The sequence below is a fragment of the Bos mutus genome, chromosome 4, assembly GCF_027580195.1.
Source record: "Bos mutus isolate GX-2022 chromosome 4, NWIPB_WYAK_1.1, whole genome shotgun sequence".
Taxonomy (NCBI): domain Eukaryota; kingdom Metazoa; phylum Chordata; class Mammalia; order Artiodactyla; family Bovidae; genus Bos; species Bos mutus.
The window spans coordinates 87,825,684-87,847,255 of record NC_091620.1 but is presented as its reverse complement, the minus strand read 5'-3'; the positions used below and the strand labels follow the sequence as shown (position 1 = coordinate 87,847,255).

Below are 21,572 nucleotides of genomic sequence, written 5' to 3'. Positions count from 1 at the left end.
CTGTCCTTCACCATCTCCCACAGTTTGTTTAATCTCATGTCCATTGAGTCAGTGATGCCATCCGACCATCTCATCCTCTGTCATCCCCTTCTCCTCCTGCCTTCAGTCTTTCCCAGCATCAGGGTCTTTTCCAATGAGTAGACTCTTTGCATCAAGTGGCTAAAGTATTGGAGCTTCAGCATCAGTCCTTCCAATGAATATTCAGGACTGATTTCCTTTAGGATTGGCTGATTTGATCTCCTTGCAGTCTGGGGGATTTTCAAAGAGTCTTATCCAACACCACAGTTCAAAAGCATCAATTCTTCGGCACTCAGCCTTCTTTATGGTCCAACTTAATTTCTGTTGCACCTAAGTGGCAGCTCTAGTCTGTGGAATCAACCACACACCCAGCTGGTTGGTGCCTCCGCCATATACCTAACTCATGGCTTCCGAGTCACCCAATCAGTGTCGTTTCTAGCTCACAGGAAGGGGGAAGAATGACAAGCAGAGCAAGCAATTTCCTTTTAAGAAGTGATATGAAAGTTGCACACATCACTTCTGCTCAAATTCTGTTGGAAAAGACCTTATGATGTGGCACATCCAGCTTCAAGAGAGGCTGGGAAATTATTTTGCGATGAGTGGCCGTGTGCTCAGATCATCTGTATTACCATGGAACTGGGAGGAATGGAGAGCTGGCATTCACTTATATTCTGTTACACTGATGAAATTAAGATGATGGCCTTTTGTCATCCAGATTGTACAAGGAAATTTTTGCAGGGGAAAATGACGTCACACAGTATTGCCACTGGTCAGAATGAATGGTCTCATTCTCTAGAGGAACAAAGGTATAACTGAAGCAGAATAAAACCATTCCTCTTAAAGCAACAGATTAGCAAGTGCCAAACAGTCTCCTCTTATGCTCTCCCAGCTTAAAGCTGCATGTCACCTCTGTCCTAGGTCTCTCTGAGTCCTCTACAAGATAATTGAAACCTCAGACCCTTGCCCTTGGAAACCATACAGGTAGATGATCACTCCTTTTTTCTTTTCTCCCAGGATACACTTGAAGTGTGCTCCAAGGAGCAGGAGTTTAAAAGCATCCTCTTCTCTCTGTGCTACTTCCATGCCTGTGTTGCCGGGAGGCTGAGGTTTGGCCCCCAGGGCTGGAGCCACCGCTACCCGTTCAGTCCCGGGGACCTCACCATCTGTGCCAGCGTCCTCTACAACTACTTAGAGGCAAACCCTAACGTAAGTGTGCATGGTCGGATAACCTCTCCAGGGAGTGTGTGGAAGCTGTCAGTCTTTGGGCACTGTCAAATGGACCATAATTTCTCTTTTGAAGCTATTATTGAAATAGCTGACACTATATATGCATCTTCTGCCCAGTGTGAAAATAAACCAGATCAAAGGTTTTACAACAGTGGATGCTCGGACTTGAGAAGATAGGTCAAACCAGTTCTACATCAGCAGCTTAGTACCAAAAAAAATTGTCCTTCATTATGTTAACAAAAACAGTGGTTTACATGTGCATATATGCCAGATTCATTAGGCAGGTAATGAAGCATTTGCACAAATGTAATTACGTACAGCAATTCTGACAGTTCATAACACTGCATTAATAATCACTACAATTAGTTCTGATGATGGAAGCAATTTACAGCGCGTCACATGTATAAATAATGGTGCATTTCCTGCATATGTCATTATTATGTATTAAGGATGCCACCTTGTTGTGACTTTCTCAGTAATGTTCCCCTTGATTTGAAGTTAAAGGTAGATGAATGATTTTATTCCATAGCTAAAATGTGTTCTACAGATGGGAATGGGAATGCTTCATCAAGAACATTTGTGTAAACTCTTACAAACTCCGTGATTGGATTTCAAAAAGGATGAACCGTTTGTAAGGATTTTAGTCCTCATAAGGGGAACTTTTTCCATTAAGTTTCAATCTGTTAAAAGTGAGATGTGTTTGTCTGAATCAACCAGGCATTAGGCTCTAGGTCACACTTTCTATAAAAGGCCTTTAAAACCATTCAACCAATGTTTCTATGTATAAATATTTTGTTGTTGCTGTTCTTTTGGTAACTATTGTTATAATTTTTGTTGTCAAATTTTTCTTAAGCTTTCAGGATGGTTTGACCACTATCAGAATATGTACACTTTGTACGTAGTAACATGGATGTGTTCTGTCAAGGAACACATGTTGAATAGGTTGTATTCAAGATAAATTACTTCTGTATGGTATGTGATAGTCGCTATCATTTTTTAAATTTTTGAAGTTCACTTTGAGCATATTTTGACCAGTTTAATAAACAGCATTGTGTGTTGATCTTAGCACGTTTTGTTTAAAATGTTGCAGGTAACAATGATTATTGTCATAGTTCTGGGTGGAAAACGAAATAGACCACTTAATACTTTCATTTAAGTCCTTCATTCCTGTCCCAGGAGGCCAGGACCAGGCATATTACCGTATTTCAGCCGCATCCTGTGCACAGTCGAGGTAGGAATGAAGCGGGGTAGGAGAGGAGCTGCTGCGTGTCTCCCGGTCACGTCCTGGGCTTGGCAGCACTAGTTGAGCAGTTGACTCCTGCTGTGTCCTGCTCCTTCTCCCACGGGGGTCCCAGGATCAGCACAGCTTCCGGTTTTAAACACTCCGTCTTGTCTCTCAGATGTCTTGACCCAAGTCATTCACCACATACCATGAAGCGAGTTACTTGGGTTTGGGAATTAAGTTGACTTGCCCACATAGTTTCCTTGTACACGATGCCCTTTTCAAGAAGGTATCCGTATAAACTTGGAAGTAGGCATTTGATAGATGATCTTTCAAGTTATGTGGTTAGATGAGATCACCAAGGGTACAGAGTGTGATGGAGAGATTTAAAGATTAAGTCTTAGGGAATGCCAACATTTAAATTTTTTTAATCAATTAATTTATTTATGGTTATTCTGGGTCTTTGTTGCTGTGCAGGGTTTTCTCTAGTTGCAGAGAGCAGGGGCTACTCTAGTTGCCCAGTGCAGGCTTCTCATTGTGGTGGCTTCTCTTGTTGCGGGGCACAAGCTTTAGGACACACAGGCTTCAGGAGTTGCAGCACATGGGCTCAGGAGTTGCAGCTCCCGGGCTTTAGAGCGCAGGCTCAGTAGTGGTGGCACACAGGCTTAGTTGCTCTGCGACACGTGGGATCTTCTTGAATCAGGGATCTGTGTCTCCTGCATTGGCACCAGATTCTTTACCACTGGGCCTCCAGGGAAGGCCCCCCCATGGTTTAACTCTTATAAGAACTTTGATGTTCTTCCATATAAATTTTATAAGTCTCACCATAGAGAAATTCTTGAATGTCAAGGTTGGAAGACTTTAATTGAAAATATCACTTGATTGCATTTAAGGTTGGGAATCGAGCTATGTAACTTCTGACTTTGGTTTTAAAAAGCCTCAAGGAAGTAGGAAGAAAAATTGTTACTCTGTAACAGTACCTTTCTCCCATTCCAACCTGCTCAAGAGGCCCTCTATTGAATAACAAAAGTTCCCTTGTTTTTTTTCAGGGTGTATCACCATGCCAAGGGAAGGATGCCAGAAAAATGTATATGTAGAAAACAAAAATCAAGATTTGGGGGAAGAAAATCAATTATTAAGCAGAACAGATCTGTAGCTGATTAAAATCTTGAGGGGGCCATGTATCAAATCATAATATATAGAAGGCATTAATTAAACGTGATCACAGAAATCAAGTTAAGAAATCTTATTTCCCATCCCTTTCTGCTCTCTGGAAGTAGTCCATGGCATGGTGGAGGGAGCATGGTGCCTTGTAGCCACTTTTCTTTTTCATTCACATCGCGGTGACTTAAAGACATATTTGAGGTTCATTTATTCAAATTCTAATAAACCTGTAGCAAGTGCATTGGAATAGTTGAGGCAATTTTACTTGTTCTGTCACATCATGCAACAATTCAAAGGCTATAATTAAGTTTTTACTTGAACTGCTGGGAAGCAATATACTGCCCCCGAGGATATAAAGGTTTCTGTCTAGAAAGGCTCCATCACAAGCTGGCATGTTTTGCAAACCCAGAGGAAGCTAAAGGGTAGCAAAGAAGGGGCTTCAAACCCTGTGAAGCCCGGTAAAGAGGAGATGCCGTGATTTCCGTGCTAAAACACAGTACAGCCTTTAGCTGCAGCCCTTAGGGTAGTCCTGGAGCCCGGCCACACCATAAACCGAGCCCTCAGTCCGTGACAAACTCAATTGGTTTGCCTGGATTTCTGGAAGGTGATGGAATTCTCAGTATACCCCAAATTCAAACTGCAGTTTTTCTTTCTTTTCCTGAATCAGATCATAAAAACCTGATACAGATCAGATCGTAAAAGTAGGTCATCCCTCAAAAGCCATATCAACCAACATAGGGCGGGCTTCTCCTGGTTTTTAGATGAGGTTTTGAATGTATAAACATGTTCTGGGAATAACTCAAGTTTGCTTTAAAGTCTTCATTAAAAGCTCAGTGTTGGGACTTCCCTGGCAGCAGTTAAAGTTTGCACTTCCACTGCAGGGGGCGCGGGTTCAATCCCTGGTTGGGGAACAAAGATCCCACATGCCACGCAGTGTGGCCACAAAAAAAAAAATTAAGAATAAAGCTCTGTGTTAGTGAATTTTTACTGAATGTATTAACACACACACTGAAAATAATTCTCAGCCAGTTCAATTCTAATTTTTGGACCTCTTTTAAACGCTTCTGTTGGTGGGGGCTGGAGGACTTGCTGTCAGTCGACTGAGGCCTTTGCCCTGGCGCCGGGAGTGAACGTTTGCCTGATCCCCACCAGGTCCCGTGGGAAGACCTCCGCTACCTCTTTGGTGAGATCATGTATGGGGGCCACATCACAGATGACTGGGACCGCAAACTGTGCTGTACGTATTTAGAAGAATTCATGAATCCCTCTCTGGTAAGACATTTTTAAAAAATCATTTCTTAGAGAAAGAACTTCTAGTATGAATTTTGTTTTGCCTTTTTATTTCAGATGGGATAATAGTTGAATAACAATGTTGTGTTAGTTTCGGGCGTACAGCCAAGTAATTCAGTTATACATGTACCTGTGTCTATTCTTTCACAAATTCTTTTTCCCATTTAGGTTTTTCCATAACAATGGGCAGAGTTCCCTGTGCCATACAGTAGGTCTTTGTTGGTTATCCATTTTATTTATTTATTTTTTGGCTTGCTTTGGTTATCCATTTTAAATTTAGCAATGTGTACATATCCATCCCAAACTCCCTAACTATCCCTTCTTCCCGTCCTTCCCCCTGGCAACCAGAAGTTCGTTATCTAAGTCTGTGAGTCTCCTTCTACAAAGAAGTTCGTTTGTACCATATCTTTTAGATTCCATGTATAAGGGGCATCATATGTTTGTCTTTCTCTAAGAATTTTTAAAACTGATGTCACTATGTTAATAGTCCTTGAATGTTACTGAAGATTCTTGGCCTTTTGTGAATATACTCTGGCCCACCTTCCTGGGAGTCGAAATTTGCTAGAAATGCAGGATCTTGGGCCCCATCTCAGACCCATAAGATGAGAATCAGTTTTAACAAGATCCATCCCACACACACACACATGCACACACTTACACACACAGGTGGTTTCTCTGCCCATAGGGAGCACTGTTACATGCACAGCCCCACTGCATTACTGAAATAACTCTGTAAGTTACGCAGAACTGATATTGTCACCCTGTTTTAGAGATGGTGGCAGGGGCATGGTGATTTGTCCCAGGCCACTCAGTTATCACCGGCAGGGGCCCCAGCTATGGGTATCTATTTCTAGGCAGATGTATTGATTTCAATTCAGGGGCTCTGATGTAAGTGAAATCTATAGTTTGTTCTCTGTTGCAGAAGCCATCAGTTCAGTTCAGTTGCTCAGTCGTGTCTGACTCTTTGTGACCCCATGAATCACAGCACGCCAGGCCTCCCTGTCCATCACCAGCTCTCGGAGTCCACCCAAACCCATGTCCATCGAGTCAGTGATGCCATCCAGCCATCTCATCCTCTATCGTCCCCTTCTCCTCCTTCCCTCAATCTTTCCCAGCATCAGATCTTTTCAAATGAGTCAGCTCTTCGCATCAGGTGGCCAAAGTATTGGAGTGTCAGCTTCAACATCAGTTGAAGCCATGGAGTATTCTAAATTTTGATCACTATGTCCTAACTAACTATGTGCTCAATAAAACTGCAGTGATTTAAAAGGACAGTTCTTCCTTCTGTGGGGAAGGGGCAGAGCCCCCTGCTCTAGAATATAAAGAAACCAGGTACCCTTTTTTCCCATCTCTTATCTTACCAGCCCTTTGTCTGTGTAGACCAGATACCCACATGGTTTGTGCCTGGGGCTGGGTTTCCTGGAAAAAGTATTCGGTTCTTGTGTTCCATACGGAAGTAGCTGAAAGTGGTAGCAGGTTCATGGCCATTGCTTGGTTATTTCTTAGAAATGCCAGAACACCCTCCACCATGCCATTTCTTCTCCCACTTGGGCAAGACACCAGCTGTGTGTAAAGCAGTGCCGTGTGTTTTTTAAAATAGTTTGAGCAGCCTCCTATTTATAATTTATTGAGAACTTCATGTCATAAAAGCATGACACCTTCCTCAAAAGTCCATTCTAAGAAGAAATATGATCGTGTGTTAGAAAACATGGTGTACTGTAGTCTCATATAGGAAACTGAGGACAGATTGGTTTTTTTTTTTTTCTTTGCTGCTTTTAATAATGTGGAACAATTTGGGGATGGGGCAGGGAAAATATACTTTCCTGCCATGTGACCGTAACTTGTTTCTTTTGATTGTGAGTCTCCTGGTCTTTTCCTTAGTTCTAATGAACTGGGTTTCACAGGTCAGAAAGACACTTTCAGTTCAGCACAATCGGAAGTCGTTCCTCAGAGGTCTGGGAGCAGGTTACCATGGAGATGGGAAAGATAAACAGGGTCGGGCCTGCCACCTTTACCTGCCACCTCCGAGTGATAGTGGAGGTCAAGGGGCAGAGCGAGCAGCTCTCTGGTCCTGGCCTGAGGATGAGGAGCGGTCACTGTTGCCAGCTGAGGTGGTCCATGAACCTGCACAAGGCTGAACTCCCATTCACGCAACTGGAAAAGAAATGTCGAGGGTGCAACCTGAGGGGCATCACTGGTGTAGGTGTTAGCCCTTTAGAAATACAGGTAGCCGCCCTTCCTGGACAATCTGGTGAGGTTTTCAGAATGAAGATGCTTGTTTGCCATCTTCCCTGCTCACCAGACGGCGCTGCCTCTTCCACTCACCAGAGGAAGGGAAAGCTCTGACTGGTTTGGTGGCAGAGGCTGCAAAATCCCAGTTATTTCATTCTCATGCAGATGTGTCCCGCTCACGCTGTTTACGTCATGAGAGACTTAAGCTGACACTGCAGCATCTGCAGGATGTCTTTTTGCCATTTCTCACGTTGGTTAACATACTTGGCGATTAGTATCTTTGGTTGCATGGACACCTGATTGAAGAGTTACCCATGGGTGGGTGCTCTGAGGTTTCAAGTTCCACCACTCACAATGTTTTCAGTGACTTTGTCCTGTTAGGGAAGATGGATGAGTTTCTTGTTGGGTAAATGAGGTGGCATTTAGAGAGGGTTCCCCCATGGCATGTGCTTCAGAAGGTTCCTGGCTTTAAAAAAAAAAAAAAAAGAAGTTGTTCCTGGCCAAAGTTAGGGAATTAGAATAACATGGTTCTCTTATGTGAGGTGCGTACTTGGCAATGCTAAACAAGTAGTAAATTACTTTTGGAAAATAAGGTATCGGGTCACCCGAAAGTTGTCATATATTAACAATCATGAAGTTGGGCTTTGAAGTAAAAACCAAAACAAAACTCGGGTTCAGATTCAGTTCTTTCTTGAGTCTCCTGTGCAGTTGTGGCCACATCACTGAACCTGAGCCTCTGTTTCATCGTCTGTGGAACAAGAATGGCCCAACTCATGGCTTCACTCTCAGGCTTCAAGACTGTTAGAACAAAATGCCTAATAAATGGGAGACATCTTTACTATTACAGACTGTAAATTTTCATAGTGTATATTTTTCACTTGACTGTACTTTATATAATCAGCAGCTAGAACCACGGAAGCCATTTGTTAAATTTCATCAAGCCCCGCTCTGTGCCAGAGGCCTGTGTTACACGCTTCATGTGCACTGTCTCTTCTCATTGCAGTCCTGCGAAGCAGATATTATCCCAGTCATCACAGAGGAGACCCAGATTCAGAGAGCTCAAACAGTTGCACAAGTAGCTAAATCAGGATTTGAATTCGCACTCAGGCTCCAGATTCTCTGCAGCCCCCTGGCTGGCATGCTGACGTCAGTAGTCATGGGCTCATGTCACAGATGGACCTCCACGTGTCCTGTGCACGCTAGGTGGCATAGGGTGGCTACTGGGAGAATAACCTTGGGCAGTCCTGGAGACCCAAACCCTAGTCCTGGTTCTGCCACTAACTTACTGTCCAGCTTTGTGCCAGCCCATCCTGTGCCTCAGTATATTCATTTGTGAAATGAGAGTATTGTCTCGAAAATCACTAATGGACCCTAAAGGCAGAAAACAGGATTCAACCTTGAGCAATTTCCCTCCCAGACTTTGGCGACAGGGCATTTTGTTGTTGTTCTTTTTACTCAAAAGTCCACAAGCATATACACTCGTTTAGACTCACAGTGAATTGGGAGCTTCTTGTCATAAACAGGGCTCCTCGGAGAGGCAGTGGAGGAAGTGAGCCTTTCCTTAATTACCAGGAAGGAGAAGGTGAAAAGGATGACAATCAAACAGACTCAACAGAATGGCAGGATCCTGGCTTTCCCAGTTCCTAACGATTCTACCTGCAGCATGCCCTGCGCTGATTTCTGCAGAGATGGCTGGAATTCTTGATGATTTTTCATAATGTGGAGGCTCATTCTCCCTGAGCACAGTTCCATTGATTCTTTCTGTTAAAATACTTTATTGAGATATAATTCACATCCCATAAAATTGACCAGTTTCAGTTGGACAGTCCAAAGGTTTTTCGTGTGCACTCAGTTATGCAGCCATTGCCGCAGTCTGTTTTAGAACATCTCTCTCACCCCCAGAAGATATCTGGACTCATGAGTAGTCACCTCAGCATCCTGTCCTCAACATCCCCCACTCCCCAGCCCCAGGCGATCGCTAATCTTTGTCTCGAGATTTGCCTATTCTGGACATTTCATGTAAGTGGAATCAGACAATATCTGGTCTTTTGTGTCTGACTTCTTTCACTTAGCATAATGTTTTCAAGGTTTATCCATGTTATAGCATATATCAGTACTTTATTCCTTTTAGGGGCCAAATAATATTCCCGTGTATCAATACACTCCATTTTATGTATCTGTTCATCAGTTGATGAATATTTGGGTTGTTTTGGCCTTGGGGCTATCATGAATAATGGTAGAATAAATATTCCTGGGTGTTTGCATGGACATACATTTCCACTTCTTTTGGGTATATATATAGAAATGAAATTATTGGATCACATGGTAACTTTATGTTTAATATTTTGAGGAACCAACAAACTATTTCCCAAAGTGGCTGCACCGTTTTATATTCCCACTGGCAAATATGAGAGTCCTCTCCACATCCTCACGGCGGGTGTGAGGTGGCATAACACTGTGGTTGTGATTGGCGCTTCCCTGAAGACTAACGATGTTGAGCATCTTTTCCTGTGCTTATTGGCCATTTGTGTGTCTTCTTTGGAGACACGTTAATTTAGAACAACTGATTCTCTGAGGTGTAACAATAACCTTATCAAACAGCTCTTCCCCCAAAGGCAAGACAGGTGGCCACTATGCAGAGTTAGAGTCCCATCAGGAGAAGCAGCTTTTCACAAAAGCCCTTACATGGGATGGGAGAAGGCTTAGATGCAGAATCAGGATTCCTAGCGCTCCTTGAGAATGTTCACATCTTCACAGCTTTCTTGAAGGAGAACACAAGTCCCTGTGTGAATTAAGCCTCACTTATGCTGCACTTGTTTGACATCACAGTAGGGAACTACAGTAGAACATCCTCAGGTTTTGTTTTTCCTTCTAGAAAATTAGTGTGTACTTGAGATAATCATGTCTCTTTCTAGGGTGCAGGAAAAACCAAAACTAACATTTGTAAAAGGCTGCTCTGTGCCTAGCAATTGTGTGCCTGTGTGCAAAGTTGCCTCAGTCATGTTTAACTCTGTGTGACCCCATGGACTGTGGCCCGCCAGGCTCCTCTGGCCATGGGATTCTCCAGGCAAGAGTACTGGAATGGGTTGCCATGCCCTCCTCCAGGGAGCTTCCTCCCTGGCAGGGGTGGAGCCTGCCTCTCTCTTTTGTCTCCTGCACAGGCAGGCAGGTTCTTTACCATTAGCACCACTTGGGAAGCCCAGCTATTTGTATACTTGTCATTAAATTCTCATAGCCACGATCATTAGGTTGATGTTATGAACCCTACCTTACTGATAAGATTGAAACTCAGATAAACGGTCATTTTTTTAAGGCCACCAAAGCACTCAAAGATGGGAACTGAACCAGATCTAGCTGGCTATAAACTTAGTCCTTCCCTTTGATTTTGCTGTTTTCCTTTGCTTCGCTTCTTGCCCACTATAGAGAAGGCCCTCTTCACACACTAGTAAACAGACTGCCTAATCATTTGCATTCCTAACCACATTATATGAATATGCAGTCACACACATGTCCAGGCCCCAGGCATTTTGAAAGTTCCAAATGATTCCACGGTTTGGTTACTTTCTCTCCTTGAAACTGTTTAACTTTTGGCTGTACTGAAAGATAATTTAGCTGTTGCTCTTAAAATTTCTTGTAACTAGTGAACACTAATAGGGAAAACCAAGTCCTTGTTTGTAAGGAATAAATTCTGGCTTGGATATATTTAGTTTAACATTTGGTTTTTATATTCATATTTTATGCCCATATTTTAATTTTGGCTAACTTATCTATCAAGTAATGGTGAGTTTAAATCTGCTTCATGATTTTGTTTCGGTCATGGTGAATTGGGTGAAATTTAAATGTTGATTATTTTGATATATAAATATGAAATGGTAGAAAATCTGAATAAGTGAATAAAACAAACCAAATGAATGGATATAGTTAATGGAGATAGTCCACAATGCTCCTTTTCATATTTATTGGGTCAAGGTCTGTTTCTGGCAAGATGAAATACTGGATAATTTCAAAATTCTCTTGGTACAAAATAAAAACAAAAATGCTAACTTTAATATTTTAAAAGGCCTTTGGAATTCAGGAAAGCAGTTGTGCACCACCACCCCTAAGGACATGGGCTCCCCAGGCAGTGTGGGGCTGCGGGCTTGAGAAGGCAGGGACAAAATGCTGCTACTCACTGATGACAGGACTGTGTAGAAAATCACACTTATTTCGTCTCCATTAGACTGTGAGTTCCTTAAGAACTACATTGTATGAATCTCTTGTACCTCCAGAGCTTATTTGGGTACACTAGGTAATCCGTTCAAATGATGGAATGAATTAATGAATAGCCACTCTGTCTCCAGCCGATAGTGAGACCAGAAATTGCAGACACAATTGCAGAGATAAACCCCATTTTCTGAAAACAAAATAATAACAAATTTTTTTTTAATCTAGGCATAAAATAACTACATTAGGTGATGGTCTTTAAAAACTAGTATCCCCTGTGCGTTTAAGTGCATTTAGACAGAATTTACAGCAAGAGAGGTTGGGAAAAGTAAAACAGAAGTATCCTGGTCCCCTGGGAACTAAAGAACAATCAGGGAAAGATATCAGAGCATATACTGAGTTAACGAGAAAAGTATAAGGGCTTGATTGACTCTATTTATAGCTGGTTAGAGATGGAAACCCATAAATCCTTTTTAAATTTTTTAAACTGGGGTATAGCTGCTTTACAGTATTGGTCGGTTTTTGCTGTACAAGGAGGTGAATCAGCTCTCTGTGTACATATGCTCCCTCCCTCTTGGACTGCCTTCCCATCCCCCTCCATCCCACCCATCTAGGTCATCACAGCTGCGCTTACATTTTGAAACACTGCTTTCTAACATTTAGACGTTCTGGTATTGCTGGTCACCTCGTGTTGGTTGAGAACATAGAACATTCTTCCGGGTAAAACATACACCCTTGGCCCAGCCTGAATGAAGGGGTGGGCGTGATTAATGCCTGAGGACTCCAGCCTCTTATTAGGCAACTGTAGATAGGGTACCAGTATGTGCCTCAGGTCTGCACATCCTGAGATGAGCTACAGACTGCCCTGAGCAGCCTGAGTCATGGGGAAGTCACAGTCATTTGAATCATAGTGCATACTACCCTATAACATGTTCATTACACACGCTCATACACATTTTTTAAGATATGCACATATAATCATGCATGCTTACAAAATCCACATGTATGATACATAAAATAATTTGTAGTATTGTAGAAAGTACTATGAAGTCATACTAAAATGAGTTTAGAATTAAGATTAACATCAAACAAATGCCTGGGCAAGTTACTCTGAATCTCGATTTTCTCTCTGCAAAATGGGATATATGGGGAGAATTTTCTCTCTGCAAAATGGGGATATATGGGGAGAATCAGTGACTGCAAACATGTAACAGGGCGACCAGAACTCAGTAGATGACTCAGCATGTCCGTTCCCTTTGCGTGCATGTATCTTGTTACCCCTTCTAAGGGACAGATTCACAAGTGTTCCACAGAGGTCAGCCAGGTACCATCCACGGAGCAAAGTGATTGATGACCAGAGGGTTGTGAGATATTGTGGAGAGTGTGCCCTCTAGCTAGCACTGTGCTGGGACCATCTTACCAGAGTGTTCCCTGGGTGTTTAGGAAGGGAAGACTGATGTCCACTTCGATTTGGAATAACTGACTTTTCCTCTGGGCTTGAAGATTGATGATGAGCTGATGCTGGCACCAGGATTTGCAGCCCCACCCAGCCTGGACTGCTCAGGCTACCACCAGTACATAGAAGAGACGCTTCCTCCAGAGAGCCCAGTGCTGTATGGCCTCCACCCGAACGCTGAAATCGAATTTCTGACGGTCACATCCAACATGCTGTTCAGAACCTTGCTGGAGATGCAGCCCAGGAATGCAGTGAGCAGCGAGGAGCTGGGACAGTCCACAGAAGACAAGGTAGCAGGTCGCTTTTTCTTTTCTGTTGTGCATCATACATACACCAATGCACACCAATCCTGAGTGCCCAGCTCAGTGATTTTACCTCTGTGTACACACATAAGCACTACCTCCCACACTCCAGGATGCTTCCCTGGTGGCTCAGCTGCTAAAGAATACGCCTGCAATGCAGGAGACCCTGGTTTGATTCCTGGGTCGGGAAGATCCCCTGGAGAAGGAATAGGTGACCCACTCCAGTATTCTTGGGCTTTCCTGGTAGCTCAGACAATAAAGAACTCACCTGCAGTGAGGGAGACCAGGGTTCAATCCCTGGGTTGGGAAGATCCCCTGGAGCAGGCCAAAGATACCCTCCTTACCTCTGTCACCACAGATTAGCTTTCCCAGCATTTAAACTTCAAATACATGTGCTCAGCATGTACTAGCTGACTCATGGCCACTCCTTTCACTGCTCATTTGTGAGATTCATCCACGTTATTGCATGGACTGATGGTTAATTTTTGTTTAGTATTCTACTATGGTGCTGGTGATAGTTTACTCACTAAGCCATGACCTACTCTTTGCAATCCCATGGACCATAGCCCACCAGGCTTCTCTGCATGGGATTTCCCAGGTAAGAATACTGGAGTGGGTTTCCATTTCCTTCTCCAGATCTACCCAACCCAGGGATCAAACGCACATCTCCTGCACTGCAGGTGAATTCTTTACCATCTGAGCCAACAAGAAGCCCAGTACTCTACTATGTAAATATATAATGCTTTATTTATTCCTTCCATGGCCAATGGGTATTGGGGTTTTTCCCAGCTTTTTGCTATTATGACTATCACAGCCATGAACACTCCTGTATAGTCTTTTGTCTGAAGACAAAGGTAATTCCCAAAAGTATCTTCGCATAATACTCATTCCTTTATACCCAGAGGTAGAACTGTTGGCTCAAGGGAGTAATGTTCAGCTTTAGTAGATACTCCCAAACCTTTTTCCAAAGTAATTGTACTGTAAGTTCCAGTTGTTCCTGCTCCTTGGGGGTCTTCTAAATAATATTTCATTGTGGTTTTAACTTTGCATTCCCTCAGTTAACGAATAATATTGGGCATTTTTCCTATATGTTTATGGCCATTTGGATATACCTTCGTGTGAAGTATTTGTTCCATCTGCTTGTCAAATTCTAATTTGGTTATCAATGTTTATCTTACTGATTCATATGAACTCTGTATTCTAGATATGTGTCATTAAGAATATGTATTGCAAATTTCTTCTCTGTATGTGTGGCTAGTCTTTCAAACAGTATGTTTTTGGCTCTGTCATTTTATGAGTGTTTTTTCACCTTTTCTTGGGAGACCAGCATTATTCTTTTGAAGGTATTTATTGCTGTAGAATAGAAAAGGCAATGGCACGCAACTCCAGTACTGTTGCCCAAAAAATCCCATGGATGGAGGAGCCTGGAAGGCTGCAGTCCATGGGGTCGCTGAGGGTCAGACACGACTGAGTGACTTCACTTTCACTTTCCACTTTCATGCATTGGAGAAGGAAATGGCAACCCACTCCAGTGTTCTTGCCTGGAGAATCCCATGGATGGAGAAGCCTGGTGGGCTGCAGTCCATGGGGTCGCACAGAGTTGGACACGACTGAAGTGACTTAGTAGTAGTAGTAGTAGTATTGCTGTAGAATAATGGGGATGAGAAATGGACATCAAATAATTTTTTTACCTTTAAAATCTTGTTTCTCATTAATTAAAAACCTGAATTTTTTAAAAATTTTCCCCAGTAAATTAACCTTTTTTCTTTCAAAATTACCAATCAAGGATTCAGTTTGTGGGAACACAGTAATCAGATCTAATTATAGAGAGGTCCCAGGAACTTTCTATATTATTTCTTGAAATTTTTCAGTTATTTCTTGAAATAAGGCCATTCATTGAGACATTTTATAATTTAGATATTTTGAAAAGAGATGCATGGAGAAAATTCATCTATTTGGGAAGATCTATAATGTTAACAGGGACTTCCCAGGTGGCCCAGTGGTAAAGAACCCACCTGCTAATGCAGGAGATGTAAGAGATACAGTTTGATCCCTGGATTGGGAAGGAGAGCAGGGCAACCCACTCCAGTATTCTTGCCTGGAGAATTCCCATCGTCAGAAGAGCTTGGCTGGCTGTAGTCCATTGGGTCACAAAGAGTTGGACATGACTTTCCTGACTTAGCATGCACACCCAGCGTTAATAGAACCAGAGAGCATGTGAGGTCATCATCTAGTTCTGAGAGGGCTTCAATCTTTCCAATAAGGAAGCTGACCATTAAATCAAAAAATACAGAACAAATAAGGTAAAGCTACCTCAGCATTTCCTACAGACAAACCAGCAGCCATCTCCCAGATACAGTTTTTGTGTATCTAATAGGTGCTATATAGAAAGTGCTTTACAAACACGCCGTTTGATCCTCTGAAACTCTGAGTGGTATTGATGTGTGTGCGCTCAGTTGCTGTCATGTCCGACTCTCTGCAGCCCCATGGACTGTAGCCCACCAGGCTCCTCTGTCCATAGCATTTCCCAGGTAAGAATATTGGAGCGGGTTGCCATTTCCTTCTCCAGGGGATCTTCCTGACCCAGGGATCAAACCTGTGTCTCCTACATTGGCTGGTGGATTCTTTACCACTGAGCCACCTGGGAAGCACTGAGTAGTACTAATACCAGGATCTCTATTTCAGAGATAAACTTCGGTGACTCGCTGTGGTCATACAGCTTAAAAGAGCCACTGAAGGAAACCAGATTCTAGCGGAGTCCCAAAGCCATTCTTGCACCTAACTTCTCAATTGTACTGTTTCATACTCTCTGCCGCTGCTGTAAATGAGCTCAAGATTTCAGGATCTGGTGAATTATCTGCCAGGGCACTAAAGCAGTTTGCAAGCATCACATCAGAGCCCCAGGCCATAATCCAAGAAATCAAGGAGAAGGAGAAGCTGCCTGAGGCTTGAGGACAGGGAGTATCTTCCAGTCTTTTCAGGTGTTTGTTGGTTTTCCCAGGTCTGCAAAACTGCATCATTAGAATAACTACCCACATCAGAGTACTATGTACATATGCACGTCCTCAAGGGAACAAATCCTTCATTTCTTTAGGGCAACAGCTGTAGAAGATAGGAGCTTCCTTCTTGTTGAAAATACTGATCCAAACTGCCTCCCAAATTTTTGGATGTGTCAGCCACAAGGGCAGCGTAGCAGAGTCACCAGAATTAGCTCAAGTTTAAGTGGCCCTTTGGTTCATTTGACTTTTCAAATAATTTGTTTTTAATTAGCAGATTGCAAAAATGGGCTACCCAAATAGTGAGGTTCTCCATGTTCTGATCAAAGAAATGTAGTTATGAGACTTCTTTTGTTCCCTAAATGCTAACAGTAAGTAAACTACCAATAGTAACACCTCCCTGACTATACTGTGGGTGTTCAAGAGGGGAGGGGGCTGCATTGTTTGAGAGCAACCTGAGGGGGTTGGTGATGGTGCTGAATAGAAATGCAGAGACGGATTGGGGCAATGTAGGAGAAGCAGCTTTTACTGCTTTACCAGGCAAAGGGGCTGCAGCAGGGTGATGCCCTCAAGTCTGTGTGTCCCTCCTGGATGGGTCGAGGAGTCTTACAGTGTTCACAGAGCAGGCCTCAATCAGCTTGTGGACAATTCTTGCATCGGTTGGCATCAAGGTGGAGTTTCAAGCATCATCAACCTTCTGGTTTCAACCAGTCTGGGGTCTGTGTTTTTGTGGTCAGTAGTTGTCTTCTGGAGGGGGCGTCTGCTTCCTATAAAAACAACTTAGGAATATATGTCAGGCGTTTATCCATATCTTTCAGAGAACTGTGAATTCAGTGATTCGGCCATGTGGCAGATTTATAGTCTGAACTGTTACCAGTTCCCCAGTCCAACAGCTATTATTTGTTCACATTTCCCAACCATTACATTAGCTCTTGAGTCAGTATTTCACTTCAGAAGACAAGGACCCAGAGGCTTGTATGTGGTTTCATTGGCAGTGCCATTCTGCCCACCTCCTGGGAGTTAGTAGTCATCTTTTAAACTCATTAGCAAGCATCTTTGGGAGTTGTAGTATGTATTCTTAGACGTAAAAAGTAAGAGGATATACCATCATCATGATCGAAAATGAAACGGAAAGAAGCTAAATCTTTGTGTTTGTTAACAATTTAAGGTTAAGCATGTCTTGGATGATATTTTGGAGAAACTTCCAGAAGAGTTCAACATGACAGAGATAATGCAAAAAAAAACAAACAGAAGCCCCTATGCCCTTGTTTGCTTCCAAGAATGTGAGAGGATGAACATTCTCCTTCGGGAAATCCGTGTGTCACTTCAACAACTGGAGCTTGGATTGAAGGTAAGTTTAAAAGCGGAACTAGAGCAGGCTTCTCCACATGAAAACATATTTACTCTGCAGTCGTCTTCTTCCCTGCCAGGGGGAGCTGACGCTGTCTCCTGACATGGAAGGCCAGCAGTCTGCCTTGAGTTTCGACGCAGTACCAGAAACCTGGAGCAAACTGGCTTATCCATCCACGTACGGCCTGGCCCAGTGGTAAGCACCCACACTCCAGCTTGGCACCGGTTTGATTTTCTGAATTATGCCTCATAGGAACCCTAAAGATTGTGCTTTGCTGAGTACATCCAGCCGTAACTGTGCACACCACCACCAGTTTCATTTGAGTTTCCTCGGTATGTTGCTTCAAAGGCAAAAACCAAGTGAGGGTCATAGCAGGAATCGAATTCTGCTTCTCATTGAGTGGCTGTCTGATCTTGGCCAAAATACCTGATCTCTCTGTTTCAGTTTATCACCTGAAAAATGATAAAAGGATTTCCTCAGTGAGTTGTCAGGATTTAAATGGCTGGGGGAGGCACCCTTAAGTTTACCCTCACCTCATCTTATACCTGTATTTCTGAAGCCAGTGCTAACTAATGGCATTTCACAGTGAACTTTTACCCCGGGAAGCAGTAGGTAACACCGCCTTCGCTGTGTGGATAGGACTGTGTAGACATGCCACAGTCAGGGGCAGAAATTTACAGCTCCCTGAGGGCTGCAGCCAAGCACAGCTCGGCCTTGCGAGTCAGCACAGCGTTTCATGAGGCTGTCTCTACGCCTGGTTTTTTTTACGTGGACATTTGTTGTCTTCACTTTCCTAAGTTTTTCTTGCATTAAGCAGAATGCTACTCCAATCCTTGAATTGGAAGGCCCCATTAGAATTCCCAGTGGCTGCACATTGGAACTCCCCCCAGGCACCCAGCTGTTCGCTGGGGCGGGGGTGCAGACACAGAGGAAGGCGCCCTGTGGACCTGCCGGATGACAGGAAAGCATTGTGGCAGAGTCACTGGGTTTCTGTTAATGCTTTGAATATCTAAAGGCAGACTTTATACTTCTAGTCAAAAAGAATTTACATTTACACTTAAATTTTACAACAGTGATAACTTTAGACTTATTTCACCCAGTCTTACCTTTTGATTCCTAATTTCTATATATTTTTCTTAGCCTCTTTTTTCCACTCTTCTAGCTTCTGCGAGTTTACCATTTCGATTATTTTAGGAAGACTTGACACTGTAACATACACACTTTTGATTTTTCTGACGCACTGTAACACCATTACTTTTTTCTTTTGGCATTTTACCCTCCTTCCAGTCTGGAATTAAACTTTAAACCACCATAATTTTATTTTTGTTTTGTTCATGGTCAGGAATTATTTTTCCTTAATAGCATGTGTTGATTTCTTTGCTGCTTTTTTCCGGTGCTTTAATTTTCAAATAAACACTCCTAATCCTTATGACTTAGGAAGAACTACTACTAACATCTCTACAGACAACTGAGACATGTTTATCCCAAGACAACCCAAGTTTTAATTCTTTTATAGAAGTGGGTTATAGGTAAGTAATTTGTAAACATGATAAATACAGGAAAAACCATTCAAGCTTCTGTCATGAGGTTCTATCATTTTAAGACAAAAAGACCTTGCAAGACTTATTTTTGCTATTGACAGACTGGGAGCTTTTTAGGATACTTTGACAAAGTAAAGTCATCTGAAAAAAACGGTCTGTGGTTAAGTTTGACATATGTTTGAGAAAATGTAGTTGTAAAACTGCAGTGGTATGGAATATAGACCATTCAGAAAAATGTTAGAAGTTTATAACATTATATCTTCCCCACATCACCTGTAAAGAGTTGTCATAATTCAGCTACTACACACTTTTGAAAATACTGTCAGATGACTAACTGGAAAGCCCAGCCACCTATTTGTTCCCGTCCCCACGAAGGGCATATCCGGAGGCCCTGCCGTCAGCACACACACAGTAAGAACTGCCCTGCTGGACTCTAGTCCCCAAAGAGAGATTCCTGAGAGATCGGGTTTGCAAAACTTAAGGTATTTCTGCTTGTTTTCCTTCCTCATCTTTTACATCTTTGGCACAGGGTCCTATATTTTTTTTAATCCTAAAACTGAGCCCCTCTCCAGTTGGCATAAATTCAGGACACAGTGGCCATAGTGGGGCCACGTGGTCAGCACTGCAAAAGGTGGAAAGGAAAAAAACTGGGCTTGAGATTCTCTGAGCTGCTGAATAAGCTCGACTTCAGTCAGACTTTCTCTGGAACCTTCAGTCACAGAAGGCAGAAATGCCATTCCTCATCTGAAACCACAGCGGCGCAGCAGTAGGGGTCCCCTCTTCACCGAGCTGAAGGATGAGGCACACAGCAGGCTCTCAGGGTATGTGGCAGGGAGGAGATGGTACTGCGTCTGAATTCTCTTTACTACGCTCTCACTCTCGATGAATAGTTTACCTGGAAGTAGAATTCTAGATAACATTTTCTCTCCAAATGTCACTGTTACATAACTGCATTGTCTTCTGGCACTTACTATGGCTGGTGAGTCTGTTCATAAAAACTTGTCATTCCTCCACAGCTAAGTTACTCTCTCTGGGAAGTTTTTAAGATTTTTTTTCTTAACTCTTAATGTATTAATGTTCTGTCATTTTTACTGATGTGTTTAGGTGTGGTCTCTTAAAAAGGCATCCTACTTGATACTGTGTGCTGTTAAAAATCTGAGTCCACAACTCTTTCCACCCTTTAAAATTCTTAGCCCTGCTTTTTTGAAAGAAGAAATTATTGTGGCAAGTCATGTAATATAAAACATACTATATTAACCAAATTTAACTGTACATTTCAGTGGCACTAAGTACATTCACATTGCTGTCCAACTCTCACCATCATTCATCACCTTCCTAAACTGACTCTGTCCCCATTAAACTCTAAGTGCCCATCCCCACCCCACCATCTACAAGTGTACTTTGACTCTGTGGATTTGACTATTCTAGGTACCTGGTATATGTAGAATCAAACAGTACTTGTCTGCACCAAGTATGTATTGGAATGCATTTTTAAGCTTTGTATGTCCTACAGATCATATCTGCCCCCACCAAGATATACAGCAGGCTTTCACCAGCCATCTATTCATATACAGTAGTGTACATACGTCATACACACCCACCTTGGCGTCCGCGTGTTTTCCCTACGTCATCTGTCTCTGTTTCTTAGCCCTTCTTCCTTCAAATAGTGCCTTATCTACTCCTGCCTGGACTCTCCTCTGTCAATGTGTATGTCTCTGTGTTCTGGTTGGTTGTCATTTCTGGCCGATCGTCATTGTATCTTTGTCTCCTATTCTCTTGTCTACTGTTTCTCTCCTGAATTAAAAAAAATATAAAAAAAAAAAATCACTGTCCAAAATCCATTTTTGGTTTCACATTGTGTATTCTGAAGGGAGGGAAAACTACCTGACCTAGTTTTCTGAAGTTTAAACATACACATTAAAAGTCCTGATTTTTAAGATTCTTCTTTTTTATTTTTGGGTTCCCTTCCTTCTGGTTGATTGGATTTGTGGGTGGTTTTTCATGCCATATAATCAGTTATCTTTAGACTCAAGTTACAGTTTGGCTGATTATAAAAGTAATTTAACCCATTTGTTGTCAGAGGACTTCATAGGTGTGATTCTATTGATCAAATGCTGCCTGAAGCTAACATAATTTTTTCCCTTTATAAAAAGACTTCATGTTTTTCCCTGGCTTTCCAGGGGATTCTCTATCTCCACAGTCTGTATCTTAGTAAGTATTGTGTGTCACATTTTCTTACAACATATGTCCCTGATTATGATGATTCAAATTTGTAACTTAGGAAAACTCAAATTTTCTAGAATTGTATTAGCAAATATGTTTCAACATTCATCTTATTTTCACTCCAACTGTAACTCATTTCTATTTCATTTTGCTTTCCTTATTATTCTGCCTTATGCTGTTTAACTTTTTGCTTTCATTTTTATAACTGTCTTTTTGAGATTGTTTCCAACTTAATTTCCTCACTTTTTCTTACCTTACCAGTTTTAACTCATAGGCTCAGAAGGTAAATTTTAGTGTCTGCCTACAATGCAGGAGACCCAGGTTCGATTCCTGGGTTGGGAAGATCC

The 21,572-nt window shown here is 42.4% G+C and overlaps 1 protein-coding gene across 2 annotated transcripts in view; it reads left to right on the top strand.

The window, feature by feature from the left end:
- DNAH11 (dynein axonemal heavy chain 11) overlaps positions 1 to 21,572 on the top strand; it is a 371,336-nt gene that overhangs the window by 346,608 nt on the left and 3,156 nt on the right. For both annotated transcript variants that reach the window (XM_070369750.1, XM_070369751.1), the window contains 5 exons: positions 1,033 to 1,224; positions 4,784 to 4,903; positions 12,860 to 13,102; positions 17,279 to 17,461; positions 17,541 to 17,656. In XM_070369750.1, coding sequence (XP_070225851.1) covers positions 1,033 to 1,224; positions 4,784 to 4,903; positions 12,860 to 13,102; positions 17,279 to 17,461; positions 17,541 to 17,656 — 854 coding nt within the window. The remainder of the gene's footprint in view (positions 1 to 1,032; positions 1,225 to 4,783; positions 4,904 to 12,859; positions 13,103 to 17,278; positions 17,462 to 17,540; positions 17,657 to 21,572) is intronic.